At 50.9% G+C, this 14,003-nt stretch overlaps 1 protein-coding gene across 2 annotated transcripts in view; it reads left to right on the top strand.

Moving 5' to 3' along the window:
• Window positions 1-665: 665 nt before the first annotated feature.
• LOC121279049 (activin receptor type-1-like) overlaps window positions 666-14,003 on the top strand; it is a 153,959-nt gene continuing 140,621 nt past the window's right edge. Inside the window, exon 1 of one of the 2 annotated variants that reach the window (XM_041189863.1) lies at window positions 666-741. In XM_041189863.1, coding sequence (XP_041045797.1) covers window positions 683-741 — 59 coding nt within the window. In that variant the 5' untranslated portion in view covers window positions 666-682. The remainder of the gene's footprint in view (window positions 742-14,003) is intronic. The other variant, XM_041189865.1, reaches the window with a different exon arrangement.

The raw sequence follows: 14,003 nt of genomic DNA, 5'->3' as shown, positions 1-14,003 counted from the left end.
ACACACACAGGCAAACACAACAACAGACACAAAGACAGACAGACATGCAAAGACAGCCTCACAGACATGCAGGCATAATGAGAGACAGGCAAAACACATGATGGAAAACACACAGACAGGCAGACACACTAACAGACTTATATACACACAAGCAGAAACACTGATAAGACACACTGACAGGCACACAGACACAGACAGGCATACTGACAGCCACCGGCAGGCAGACACACTGACAGACTTTAAGACACAAACATGCAGACACACAGATAGGAAGTCACACGCACATATAAGCAAACACACTGACAGATGCATGGACAGACAGGCAGACATATTGACAGACACATAGACAGAAAAACAACCAATTGACATAAAAACAAATAGACATACAACGAGACAGACAAACAGAATAACTGAGACTCACAGACAGTCACACTGACAGATACACAGACCAACAGAGACAGGCAAACACATTGACAGAGTATCTGAAACAGACAGGAACAGTGACAGGCACACAGACTCGCAGACAGGCAGACTCAGACGCACAGGCAGGCACACACAAAGACTCATAGACACACTGATACACAGACACAATGACTGACATGGAGAGAGGCAGGCACACTGACAGAATCAGTGACACAATGACTGACAGACGCTCTGACGCGGAGCCCTGCGTGTTGACGTCATGCCGCTCGAGGCCGGAGCTCGAGGATCCGGATTTCGGGGCCAGAGCCTCACCCAGAGGTAAAGAACCGGGGAGGGGGAACTGAGGAAACTGAGAGTCGGGAACGATCACACCGAGAACGGAGGGGATCAGAGCATGGAGCCGATGGGGAGAGAGAGAGAGAGACTGGGTGAAGGAGAGAGAGAGAGACTGGGGGAAGGAGAGAGAGAGAGAGACTGGGGGAAGGAGAGAGAGAGACTGGGGGAAGGAGAGAGAGAGAGAGACTGGGGGAAGGAGAGAGAGAGACTGGGGGAAGGAGAGAGAGAGAGAGACTGGATGAAGGAGAGAGAGAGAGACTGGATGAAGGAGAGAGAGAGAGACTGGGGGAAGGAGAGAGAGAGAGAGACTGGATGAAGGAGAGAGAGAGAGACTGGATGAAGGAGAGAGAGAGAGACTGGGGGAAGGAGAGAGAGAGAGACTGGGGGAAGGAGAGAGAGAGAGAGACTGGGGGAAGGAGAGAGAGAGAGAGACTGGGGGAAGGAGAGAGAGAGACTGGGGGAAGGAGAGAGAGAGAGAGACTGGATGAAGGAGAGAGAGAGAGACTGGATGAAGGAGAGAGAGAGAGACTGGGGGAAGGAGAGAGAGAGAGACTGGGGGAAGGAGAGAGAGAGAGACTGGATGAAGGAGAGAGAGTGACTGGATGAAGGAGAGAGAGTGACTGGATGAAGGAGAGAGACTGGATGAAGTAGAGAGAGAGAGACAGAGACTGGATGAAAGAGAGACAGAGACTGGATGAAAGAGAGACAGAGATTGGATGAAGGAGAGAGAGAGACTGAATAAAGGAGAGAGAGAGACTGAATAAAGGAGAGAGAGAGACTGGATGAAGGAGAGAGAGAGAGAGAGAGACTGGATGAAGGAGAGAGAGAGAGACTGGATGAAGGAGAGAGAGAGAGACTGGATGAAGGAGAGAGAGAGAGACTGGATGAAGGAGAGAGAGAGACTGGATGAAGGAGAGAGAGAGACTGAATAAAGGAGAGAGAGAGACTGGATGAAGGAGAGAGAGAGAGAGAGACTGGATGAAGGAGAGAGAGAGAGACTGGATGAAGGAGAGAGAGAGAGAGACTGGATGAAGGAGAGAGAGAGAGAGAGACTGGATGAAGGAGAGAGAGAGAGAGAGACTGGATGAAGGAGAGAGAGAGAGAGAGACTGGATGAAGGAGAGAGAGAGAGAGACTGGATGAAGGAGAGAGAGAGAGAGAGACTGGATGAAGGAGAGAGAGAGAGAGACTGGATGAAGGAGAGAGAGAGTGACTGGATGAAGGAGAGAGTGACTGGATGAAGGAGAGAGTGACTGGATGAAGGCGAGAGAGAGAGAGAGAGAGACTGGATGAAAGAGAGACAGAGATTGGATGAAGGAGGGAGAGAGACTGGATGAAGGAGAGAGAAAGACTGGATGAAGGAGAGAGAGAGACTGGATGAAGGAGAGAGAGAGACTGGATGAAGGAGAGAGAGAGAGACTGGATGAAGGAGAGAGAGAGAGACTGGATGAAGGAGAGAGAGAGAGACTGGATGAAGGAGAGAGAGAGAGACTGGATGAAGGAGAGAGAGACTGGATGAAGGAGAGAGAGAGAGACTGGATGAAGGAGAGAGAGAGAGACTGGATGAAGGAGAGAGAGACTGGATGAAGGAGAGAGAGAGACTGGATGAAGGAGAGAGAGAGAGAGACTGGATGAAGGAGAGAGAGAGAGACTGGATGAAGGAGAGAGAGAGACTGGATGAAGGAGAGAGAGAGAGACTGGATGAAGGAGAGAGAGAGACTGGATGAAGGAGAGAGAGAGACTGGATGAAGGAGAGAGAGAGAGACTGGATGAAGGAGAGAGAGAGAGACTGGATGAAGGAGAGAGAGAGAGACTGGATGAAGGAGAGAGAGAGAGACTGGATGAAGGAGAGAGAGAGAGACTGGATGAAGGAGAGAGAGAGAGACTGGATGAAGGAGAGAGAGAGAGACTGGATGAAGGAGAGAGAGAGAGACTGGATGAAGGAGAGAGAGAGAGACTGGATGAAGGAGAGAGAGAGAGACTGGATGAAGGAGAGAGAGAGAGACTGGATGAAGGAGAGAGAGAGAGACTGGATGAAGGAGAGAGAGAGAGACTGGATGAAGGAGAGAGAGAGAGACTGGATGAAGGAGAGAGAGAGAGACTGGATGAAGGAGAGAGAGAGAGACTGGATGAAGGAGAGAGAGAGAGACTGGATGAAGGAGAGAGAGAGAGACTGGATGAAGGAGAGAGAGAGAGACTGGATGAAGGAGAGAGAGAGAGACTGGACGAAGGAGAGAGAGAGAGACTGGACGAAGGAGAGAGAGAGAGACTGGACGAAGGAGAGAGAGAGAGACTGGACGAAGGAGAGAGAGAGAGACTGGACGAAGGAGAGAGAGAGAGACTGGACGAAGGAGAGAGAGAGAGACTGGACGAAGGAGAGAGAGAGAGACTGGACGAAGGAGAGAGAGAGAGACTGGACGAAGGAGAGAGAGAGAGACTGGACGAAGGAGAGAGAGAGAGACTGGACGAAGGAGAGAGAGAGAGAGACTGGACGAAGGAGAGAGAGAGAGACTGGATGAAGGAGAGAGAGAGAGACTGGACGAAGGAGAGAGAGAGAGACTGGATGAAGGAGAGAGAGAGAGAGACTGGATGAAGGAGAGAGAGAGAGAGACTGGATGAAGGAGAGAGAGAGAGAGACTGGATGAAGGAGAGAGAGAGAGAGACTGGATGTTGGAGAGAGAGAGAGACTGGTTGATGGAGAGAGAGAGAGACTGGATGAAGGAGAGAGAGAGAGACTGGATGAAGGAGAGAGAGAGAGACTGGATGATGGAGAGAGAGAGACTGGATGAAGGAGAGAGAGAGAGACTGGATGAAGGAGAGAGAGAGAGACTGGATGAAGGAGAGAGAGAGAGACTGGATGAAGGAGAGAGAGAGAGACTGGATGAAGGAGAGAGAGAGAGACTGGATGAAGGAGAGAGAGAGAGACTGGATGAAGGAGAGAGAGAGAGACTGGATGAAGGAGAGAGAGAGAGACTGGATGAAGGAGAGAGAGAGAGACTGGATGAAGGAGAGAGAGAGAGACTGGATGAAGGAGAGAGAGAGAGACTGGATGAAGGAGAGAGAGAGAGACTGGATGAAGGAGAGAGAGAGAGACTGGATGAAGGAGAGAGAGAGAGACTGGATGAAGGAGAGAGAGAGAGACTGGATGAAGGAGAGAGAGAGAGACTGGATGAAGGAGAGAGAGAGAGAGACTGGATGAAGGAGAGAGAGAGAGAGACTGGATGAAGGAGAGAGAGAGAGACTGGATGAAGGAGAGAGACACAGACTGGATGAAGGAGAGAGAGAGAGACTGGATGAAGGAGAGAGACAGAGACTGGATGAAGGAGAGAGAGAGACTGGATGAAGGAGAGAGAGAGAGACTGGATGTAGGAGAGAGAGAGAGACTGGATGAAGGAGAGAGAGAGAGACTGGATGAAGGAGAGAGAGAGAGACTGGATGAAGGAGAGAGAGAGAGACTGGATGAAGGAGAGAGAGAGAGACTGGATGAAGGAGAGAGAGAGAGACTGAATGAAGGAGAGAGAGAGAGACTGATAAAGGAGAGAGAGAGACTGGATGAAGGAGAGAGAGAGAGACTGGATGAAGGAGAGAGAGAGAGACTGAATGAAGGAGAGAGAGAGAGACTGGATGAAGGAGAGAGAGAGACTGGATGAAGGAGAGAGAGAGACTGGATGAAGGAGAGAGAGAGAGACTGGATGAAGGAGAGAGAGAGAGACTGGATGAAGGAGAGAGAGAGAGACTGGATGAAGGAGAGAGAGAGAGACTGGGATGAAGGAGAGAGAGAGAGACTGGATGAAGGAGAGAGAGAGAGACTGGGGGAAGGAGAGAGAGAGAGAGACTGGGGGAAGGAGAGAGAGAGAGACTGGGGGAAGGAGAGAGAGAGACTGGGGGAAGGAGAGAGAGAGAGACTGGGGGAAGGAGAGAGAGAGAGACTGGGGGAAGGAGAGAGAGAGACTGGGGGAAGGAGAGAGAGAGACTGGGGGAAGGAGAGAGGGAGAGAGAGACTGGATGAAGGAGAGAGAGAGAGAGACTGGGGGAAGGAGAGAGAGAGAGACTGGGGGAAGGAGAGAGAGAGAGACTGGGGGAAGGAGAGAGAGAGAGAGACTGGATGAAGGAGAGAGAGAGAGACTGGATGAAGGAGAGAGAGAGAGACTGGATGAAGGAGAGAGAGAGAGACTGGATGAAGGAGAGAGAGTGACTGGATGAAGGAGAGAGAGAGAGACAGAGACTGGATGAAAGAGAGACAGAGATTGGATGAAGGAGAGAGAGAGACTGAATAAAGGAGAGAGAGAGACTGGATGAAGGAGAGAGAGAGAGACTGGATGAAGGAGAGAGAGAGACTGGATGAAGGAGAGAGAGAGAGACTGGATGAAGGAGAGAGAGAGAGAGACTGGATGAAGGAGAGAGAGAGAGACTGGATGAAGGAGAGAGAGAGAGACTGGATGAAGGAGAGAGAGAGAGACTGGATGAAGGAGAGAGAGAGAGACTGGATGAAGGAGAGAGAGAGAGACTGGATGAAGGAGAGAGAGAGAGACTGGATGAAGGAGAGAGAGAGAGACTGGATGAAGGAGAGAGAGAGAGACTGGATGAAGGAGAGAGAGAGAGACTGGATGAAGGAGAGAGAGAGAGACTGGATGAAGGAGAGAGAGAGAGACTGGATGAAGGAGAGAGAGAGACTGGATGAAGGAGAGAGAGAGAGACTGGATGAAGGAGAGAGAGAGAGACTGGATGAAGGAGAGAGAGAGAGACTGGATGAAGGAGAGAGAGAGAGACTGGATGAAGGAGAGAGAGAGACTGGATGAAGGAGAGAGAGAGAGAGAGACTGGATGAAGGAGAGAGAGAGACTGGATGAAGGAGAGAGAGACTGGATGAAGGAGAGAGAGAGAGACTGGATGAAGGAGAGAGAGAGAGACTGGATGAAGGAGAGAGAGAGAGAGACTGGATGAAGGAGAGAGAGAGAGACTGGATGAAGGAGAGAGAGAGACTGGATGAAGGAGAGAGAGAGAGACTGGATGAAGGAGAGAGAGAGAGACTGGATGAAGGAGAGAGAGAGAGACTGGATGAAGGAGAGAGAGAGAGACTAGATGAAGGAGAGAGAGAGAGACTGGATGAAGGAGAGAGAGAGAGACTGGATGAAGGAGAGAGAGAGAGACTGGATGAAGGAGAGAGAGAGAGAGAGACTGGATGAAGGAGAGAGAGAGAGACTGGATGAAGGAGAGAGAGAGAGACTGGATGAAGGAGAGAGAGAGAGACTGGATGAAGGAGAGAGAGAGAGACTGGATGAAGGAGAGAGAGAGAGACTGGATGAAGGAGAGAGAGAGAGACTGGATGAAGGAGAGAGAGAGAGACTGGATGAAGGAGAGAGAGAGAGACTGGATGAAGGAGAGAGAGAGAGACTGGATGAAGGAGAGAGAGAGAGACTGGATGAATGAGAGAGAGAGAGACTGGATGAAGGAGAGAGAGAGACTGGATGAAGGAGAGAGAGAGAGACTGGATGAAGGAGAGAGAGAGAGACTGGATGAAGGAGAGAGAGAGAGACTGGATGAAGGAGAGAGAGAGAGAGACTGGATGAAGGAGAGAGAGAGAGAGACTGGATGAAGGAGAGAGAGAGAGAGACTGGATGAAGGAGAGAGAGAGAGAGACTGGATGAAGGAGAGAGAGAGAGAGACTGGATGAAGGAGAGACACAGACTGGATGAAGGAGAGACACAGACTGGATGAAGGAGAGAGAGAGAGACTGGATGAAGGAGAGACACAGAGACTGGATGAAGGAGAGAGAGAGACTGGATGTAGGAGAGAGAGAGAGACTGGATGTAGGAGAGAGAGAGAGACTGGATGAAGGAGAGAGAGAGACTGGATGAAGGAGAGAGAGAGAGACTGGATGAAGGAGAGAGAGAGAGACTGGATGAAGGAGAGAGAGAGACTGGATGTAGGAGAGAGAGAGAGACTGGATGTAGGAGAGAGAGAGAGACTGGATGAAGGAGAGAGAGAGAGACTGGATGAAGGAGAGAGAGAGAGACTGGATGAAGGAGAGAGAGAGAGACTGGATGAAGGAGAGACACAGAGACTGGATGAAGGAGAGAGAGAGACTGGATGTAGGAGAGAGAGAGAGACTGGATGTAGGAGAGAGAGAGAGACTGGATGAAGGAGAGAGAGAGACTGGATGAAGGAGAGAGAGAGAGACTGGATGAAGGAGAGAGAGAGAGACTGGATGAAGGAGAGAGAGAGAGACTGGATGAAGGAGAGAGAGAGAGACTGGATGAAGGAGAGAGAGAGAGACTGGATGAAGGAGAGAGAGAGAGACTGGATGAAGGAGAGAGAGAGACTGAATAAAGGAGAGAGAGAGACTGGATGAAGGAGAGAGAGAGACTGGATGAAGGAGAGAGAGAGACTGGATGAAGGAGAGAGAGAGACTGGATGAAGGAGAGAGAGAGACTGGATGAAGGAGAGAGAGAGACTGGATGAAGGAGAGAGAGAGACTGGATGAAGGAGAGAGAGAGAGAGAGACTGGATGAAGGAGAGAGAGAGAGACTGGGTGAAGGAGAGAGAGAGAGACTGGATGAAGGAGAGAGAGAGAGACCTGGGGAAGGAGAGAGAGAGAGAGACTGGGGGAAGGAGAGAGAGAGAGACTGGGGGAAGGAGAGAGAGAGAGACTGGGGGAAGGAGAGAGAGAGAGACTGGGGGAAGGAGAGAGAGAGAGACTGGGGGAAGGAGAGAGAGAGAGACTGGGGGAAGGAGAGAGAGAGACTGGGGGAAGGAGAGAGAGAGACTGGGGAAGGAGAGAGGAGAGAGAGACTGGATGAAGGAGAGAGAGAGAGAGAGACTGGGGGAAGGAGAGAGAGAGACTGGGGGAAGGAGAGAGAGAGAATGTGGGAAGGAGAGAGAGAGAGACTGGGGGAAGGAGAGAGAGAGAGACTGGATGAAGGAGAGAGAGAGAGACTGGATGAAGGAGAGAGAGAGAGAGACTGGATGAAGGAGAGAGAGAGAGACTGGATGAAGGAGAGAGAGAGACTGGATGAAGGAGAGAGAGAGAGACTGGATGAAGGAGAGAGAGAGAGTCTGGATGAAGGAGAGAGAGAGAGACTGGATGAAGGAGAGAGAGAGAGACTGGATGAAGGAGAGAGAGAGAGACTGGATGAAGGAGAGAGAGAGAGACTGGATGAAGGAGAGAGAGAGAGACTGGATGAAGGAGAGAGAGAGAGACTGGATGAAGGAGAGAGAGAGAGACTGGATGAAGGAGAGAGAGAGAGACTGGATGAAGGAGAGAGAGAGAGAGACTGGATGAAGGAGAGAGAGAGAGACTGGACGAAGGAGAGAGAGAGAGACTGGACGAAGGAGAGAGAGAGAGACTGGACGAAGGAGAGAGAGAGAGACTGGACGAAGGAGAGAGAGAGAGACTGGACGAAGGAGAGAGAGAGAGACTGGACGAAGGAGAGAGAGAGAGACTGGACGAAGGAGAGAGAGAGAGACTGGATGAAGGAGAGAGAGAGAGAGACTGGATGAAGGAGAGAGAGAGAGAGACTGGATGAAGGAGAGAGAGAGAGAGACTGGATGAAGGAGAGAGAGAGAGAGACTGGATGAAGGAGAGAGAGAGAGAGACTGGATGAAGGAGAGAGAGAGAGAGACTGGATGAAGGAGAGAGAGAGAGACTGGATGAAGGAGAGAGAGAGAGAGACTGGATGAAGGAGAGAGAGAGAGAGACTGGATGAAGGAGAGAGAGAGAGACTGGATGAAGGAGAGAGAGTGACTGGATGAAGGAGAGAGTGACTGGATGAAGGAGAGAGAGAGAGAGAGAGACTGGATGAAGGAGAGAGAGCGAGACTGGATGAAGGAGAGGGAGAGAGACTGGATGAAGGAGAGAGAGAGACTGGATGAAGGAGAGAGAGAGACTGGATAAAGGAGAGAGCGCAAGACTGGATGAAGGAGAGAGAGTGAGACTGGATGAAGGAGAGAGAGAGAGACTGGATGAAGGAGAGAGAGAGAGACTGGATGAAGGAGAGAGAGAGACTGGATGAAGGAGAGAGAGAGAGACTGGATGAAGGAGAGAGAGAGAGACTGGATGAAGGAGAGAGAGAGAGACTGGATGAAGGAGAGAGAGAGAGACTGGATGAAGGAGAGAGAGAGAGACTGGATGAAGGAGAGAGAGAGAGACTGGATGAAGGAGAGAGAGAGAGACTGGATGAAGGAGAGAGAGAGAGAGACTGGATGAAGGAGAGACACAGACTGGATGAAGGAGAGACACAGACTGGATGAAGGAGAGAGAGAGAGACTGGATGAAGGAGAGACACAGAGACTGGATGAAGGAGAGAGAGAGACTGGATGTAGGAGAGAGAGAGAGACTGGATGTAGGAGAGAGAGAGAGACTGGATGAAGGAGAGAGAGAGAGACTGGATGTAGGAGAGAGAGAGAGACTGGATGAAGGAGAGAGAGAGAGACTGGATGAAGGAGAGAGAGAGAGACTGGATGAAGGAGAGAGAGAGAGACTGGATGAAGGAGAGAGAGAGAGACTGGATGAAGGAGAGAGAGAGAGACTGGATGAAGGAGAGAGATAGAGACTGGATGAAGGAGAGAGAGAGACTGAATAAAGGAGAGAGAGAGACTGGATGAAGGAGAGAGAGAGACTGGATGAAGGAGAGAGAGAGACTGGATGAAGGAGAGAGAGAGACTGGATGAAGGAGAGAGAGAGACTGGATGAAGGAGAGAGAGAGACTGGATGAAGGAGAGAGAGAGACTGGATGAAGGAGAGAGAGAGAGAGAGACTGGATGAAGGAGAGAGAGAGAGACTGGGTGAAGGAGAGAGAGAGAGACTGGATGAAGGAGAGAGAGAGAGACTGGGGGAAGGAGAGAGAGAGAGAGACTGGGGGAAGGAGAGAGAGAGAGACTGGGGGAAGGAGAGAGAGAGAGACTGGGGGAAGGAGAGAGAGAGAGACTGGGGGAAGGAGAGAGAGAGAGAGACTGGGGGAAGGAGAGAGAGAGACTGGGGGAAGGAGAGAGAGAGACTGGGGGAAGGAGAGAGAGAGACTGGGGGAAGGAGAGAGAGAGACTGGGGGAAGGAGAGAGAGAGACTGGGGGAAGGAGAGAGGGAGAGAGAGACTGGATGAAGGAGAGAGAGAGAGAGACTGGGGGAAGGAGAGAGAGAGAGACTGGGGGAAGGAGAGAGAGAGAGACTGGGGGAAGGAGAGAGAGAGAGACTGGGGGAAGGAGAGAGAGAGAGACTGGGGGAAGGAGAGAGAGAGAGAGACTGGATGAAGGAGAGAGAGAGAGACTGGATGAAGGAGAGAGAGAGAGACTGGATGAAGGAGAGAGAGTGACTGGATGAAGGAGAGAGAGAGAGACAGAGACTGGATGAAAGAGAGACAGAGATTGGATGAAGGAGAGAGAGAGACTGAATAAAGGAGAGAGAGAGAGACTGAATAAAGGAGAGAGAGAGACTGGATGAAGGAGAGAGAGAGAGAGAGAGACTGGATGAAGGAGAGAGAGAGAGAGAGAGACTGGATGAAGGAGAGAGAGAGAGAGAGACTGGATGAAGGAGAGAGAGAGAGAGAGACTGGATGAAGGAGAGAGAGAGAGAGAGACTGGATGAAGGAGAGAGAGAGAGAGAGACTGGATGAAGGAGAGAGAGAGAGAGAGACTGGATGAAGGAGAGAGAGAGAGAGACTGGATGAAGGAGAGAGAGAGAGACTGGATGAAGGAGAGAGAGAGAGAGAGACTGGATGAAGGAGAGAGAGAGAGAGAGACTGGATGAAGGAGAGAGAGAGAGAGAGACTGGATGAAGGAGAGAGAGAGAGAGACTGGATGAAGGAGAGAGAGAGTGACTGGATGAAGGAGAGAGTGACTGGATGAAGGAGAGAGTGACTGGATGAAGGAGAGAGTGACTGGATGAAGGCGAGAGAGAGAGACTGGATGAAAGAGGGACAGAGATTGGATGAAGGAGGGAGAGAGACTGGATGAAGGAGGGAGAAAGACTGGATGAAGGAGAGAGAGAGACTGGATGAAGGAGAGAGAAAGACTGGATGAAGGAGAGAGAGAGACTGGATGAAGGAGAGAGAGAGAGACTGGATGAAGGAGAGAGAGAGAGACTGGATGAAGGAGAGAGAGACTGGATGAAGGAGAGAGAGAGAGACTGGATGAAGGAGAGAGAGAGAGACTGGATGAAGGAGAGAGAGAGAGAGACTGGATGAAGGAGAGAGAGAGAGACTGGATGAAGGAGAGAGAGAGACTGGATGAAGGAGAGAGAGAGAGACTGGATGAAGGAGAGAGAGAGAGTCTGGATGAAGGAGAGAGAGAGAGACTGGATGAAGGAGAGAGAGAGAGACTAGATGAAGGAGAGAGAGAGAGACTGGATGAAGGAGAGAGAGAGAGACTGGATGAAGGAGAGAGAGAGAGACTGGATGAAGGAGAGAGAGAGAGACTGGATGAAGGAGAGAGAGAGAGACTGGATGAAGGAGAGAGAGAGTGAGACTGGATGAAGGAGAGAGAGAGAGACTGGATGAAGGAGAGAGAGAGAGAGACTGGATGAAGGAGAGAGAGAGAGACTGGATGAAGGAGAGAGAGAGACTGGATGAAGGAGAGAGAGAGAGACTGGATGAAGGAGAGAGAGAGAGTCTGGATGAAGGAGAGAGAGAGAGACTGGATGAAGGAGAGAGAGAGAGACTAGATGAAGGAGAGAGAGAGAGACTGGATGAAGGAGAGAGAGAGAGACTGGATGAAGGAGAGAGAGAGAGACTGGATGAAGGAGAGAGAGAGAGACTGGATGAAGGAGAGAGAGAGAGACTGGATGAAGGAGAGAGAGAGAGACTGGATGAAGGAGAGAGAGAGAGACTGGATGAAGGAGAGAGAGAGAGACTGGATGAAGGAGAGAGAGAGAGACTGGACGAAGGAGAGAGAGAGAGACTGGACGAAGGAGAGAGAGAGAGACTGGACGAAGGAGAGAGAGAGAGACTGGACGAAGGAGAGAGAGAGAGAGACTGGACGAAGGAGAGAGAGAGGGACTGGACGAAGGAGAGAGAGAGAGACTGGATGAAGGAGAGAGAGAGAGACTGGATGAAGGAGAGAGAGAGAGACTGGATGAAGGAGAGAGAGAGAGACTGGATGAAGGAGAGAGAGAGAGAGACTGGATGAAGGAGAGAGAGAGAGACTGGATGAAGGAGAGAGAGAGAGACTGGATGAAGGAGAGAGAGAGAGAGACTGGATGAAGGAGAGAGAGAGAGAGAGACTGGATGAAGGAGAGAGAGAGAGAGAGACTGGATGAAGGAGAGAGAGAGAGAGACTGGATGAAGGAGAGAGAGAGTGACTGGATGAAGGAGAGAGTGACTGGATGAAGGAGAGAGTGACTGGATGAAGGAGAGAGTGACTGGATGAAGGCGAGAGAGAGAGAGAGAGACTGGATGAAAGAGGGACAGAGATTGGATGAAGGAGGGAGAGAGACTGGATGAAGGAGAGAGAAAGACTGGATGAAGGAGAGAGAGAGACTGGATGAAGGAGAGAGAAAGACTGGATGAAGGAGAGAGAGAGACTGGATGAAGGAGAGAGAGAGACTGGATGAAGGAGAGAGAGAGACTGGATGAAGGAGAGAGAGAGACTGGATGAAGGAGAGAGAGAGAGACTGGATGAAGGAGAGAGAGAGAGACTGGATGAAGGAGAGAGAGAGAGACTGGGTGAAGGAGAGAGAGAGAGACTGGATGAAGGAGAGAGAGAGAGACTGGATGAAGGAGAGAGAGAGAGAGAGAGACTGGATGAAGGAGAGAGAGAGAGACTGGATGAAGGAGAGAGAGAGAGACTGGATGAAGGAGAGAGAGAGAGACTGGATGAAGGAGAGAGAGAGAGAGACTGGATGAAGGAGAGAGAGAGAGACTGGATGAAGGAGAGAGAGAGAGACTGGATGAAGGAGAGAGAGAGAGACTGGATGAAGGAGAGAGAGAGAGACTGGATGAAGGAGAGAGAGAGAGACTGGATGAAGGAGAGAGAGAGAGACTGGATGAAGGAGAGAGAGAGAGACTGGATGAAGGAGAGAGAGAGACTGGATGAAGGAGAGAGAGAGAGACTGGATGAAGGAGAGAGAGAGAGACTGGATGAAGGAGAGAGAGAGAGACTGGATGAAGGAGAGAGAGAGAGACTGGATGAAGGAGAGAGAGAGAGAGACTGGATGAAGGAGAGAGAGAGAGAGACTGGATGAAGGAGAGAGAGAGAGAGACTGGATGAAGGAGAGAGAGAGAGAGACTGGATGAAGGAGAGACAGAGACTGGATGAAGGAGAGACACAGACTGGATGAAGGAGAGAGAGAGAGACTGGATGAAGGAGAGACACAGAGACTGGATGAAGGAGAGAGAGAGAGACTGGATGTAGGAGAGAGAGAGAGACTGGATGTAGGAGAGAGAGAGAGACTGGATGAAGGAGAGAGAGAGACTGGATGAAGGAGAGAGAGAGAGACTGGATGAAGGAGAGAGAGAGAGACTGGATGAAGGAGAGAGAGAGAGACTGGATGAAGGAGAGAGAGAGAGACTGGATGAAGGAGAGAGAGAGAGACTGGATGAAGGAGAGAGAGAGAGACTGGATGAAGGAGAGAGAGAGACTGAATAAAGGAGAGAGAGAGACTGGATGAAGGAGAGAGAGAGAGAGACTGGATGAAGGAGAGAGAGAGACTGGATGAAGGAGAGAGAGAGACTGGATGAAGGAGAGAGAGAGACTGGATGAAGGAGAGAGAGAGACTGGATGAAGGAGAGAGAGAGAGACTGGATGAAGGAGAGAGAGAGAGACTGGGTGAAGGAGAGAGAGAGAGACTGGATGAAGGAGAGAGAGAGAGACTGGGGGAAGGAGAGAGAGAGAGAGACTGGTGGAAGGAGAGAGAGAGAGACTGGGGGAAGGAGAGAGAGAGAGACTGGGGGAAGGAGAGAGAGAGAGACTGGGGGAAGGAGAGAGAGAGAGACTGGGGGAAGGAGAGAGAGAGAGACTGGGGGAAGGAGAGAGAGAGACTGGGGGAAGGAGAGAGAGAGACTGGGGGAAGGAGAGAGGGAGAGAGAGACTGGATGAAGGAGAGAGAGAGAGAGACTGGGGAAGAGAGAGAGAGAGAGACTGGGGAAGAGAGAGAGAGAGACTGGGGAAGAGAGAGAGAGAGACTGGGGAAGAGAGAGAGAGAGAGACTGGGGAAGAGAGAGAGAGAGAGACTGGGGAAGAGAGAGAGAGAGAGACTGGATGAAGGAGAGAGAGAGAGACTGGATGAAGGAGAGAGAGAGAGACTGGATGAAGGAGA

This window comes from Carcharodon carcharias, chromosome 6 (assembly GCF_017639515.1).
Source record: "Carcharodon carcharias isolate sCarCar2 chromosome 6, sCarCar2.pri, whole genome shotgun sequence".
Lineage (NCBI taxonomy): Eukaryota > Metazoa > Chordata > Chondrichthyes > Lamniformes > Lamnidae > Carcharodon > Carcharodon carcharias.
Note: the sequence above shows the minus strand (reverse complement) of the source record. Positions and strands in the feature narration are given on the sequence as shown.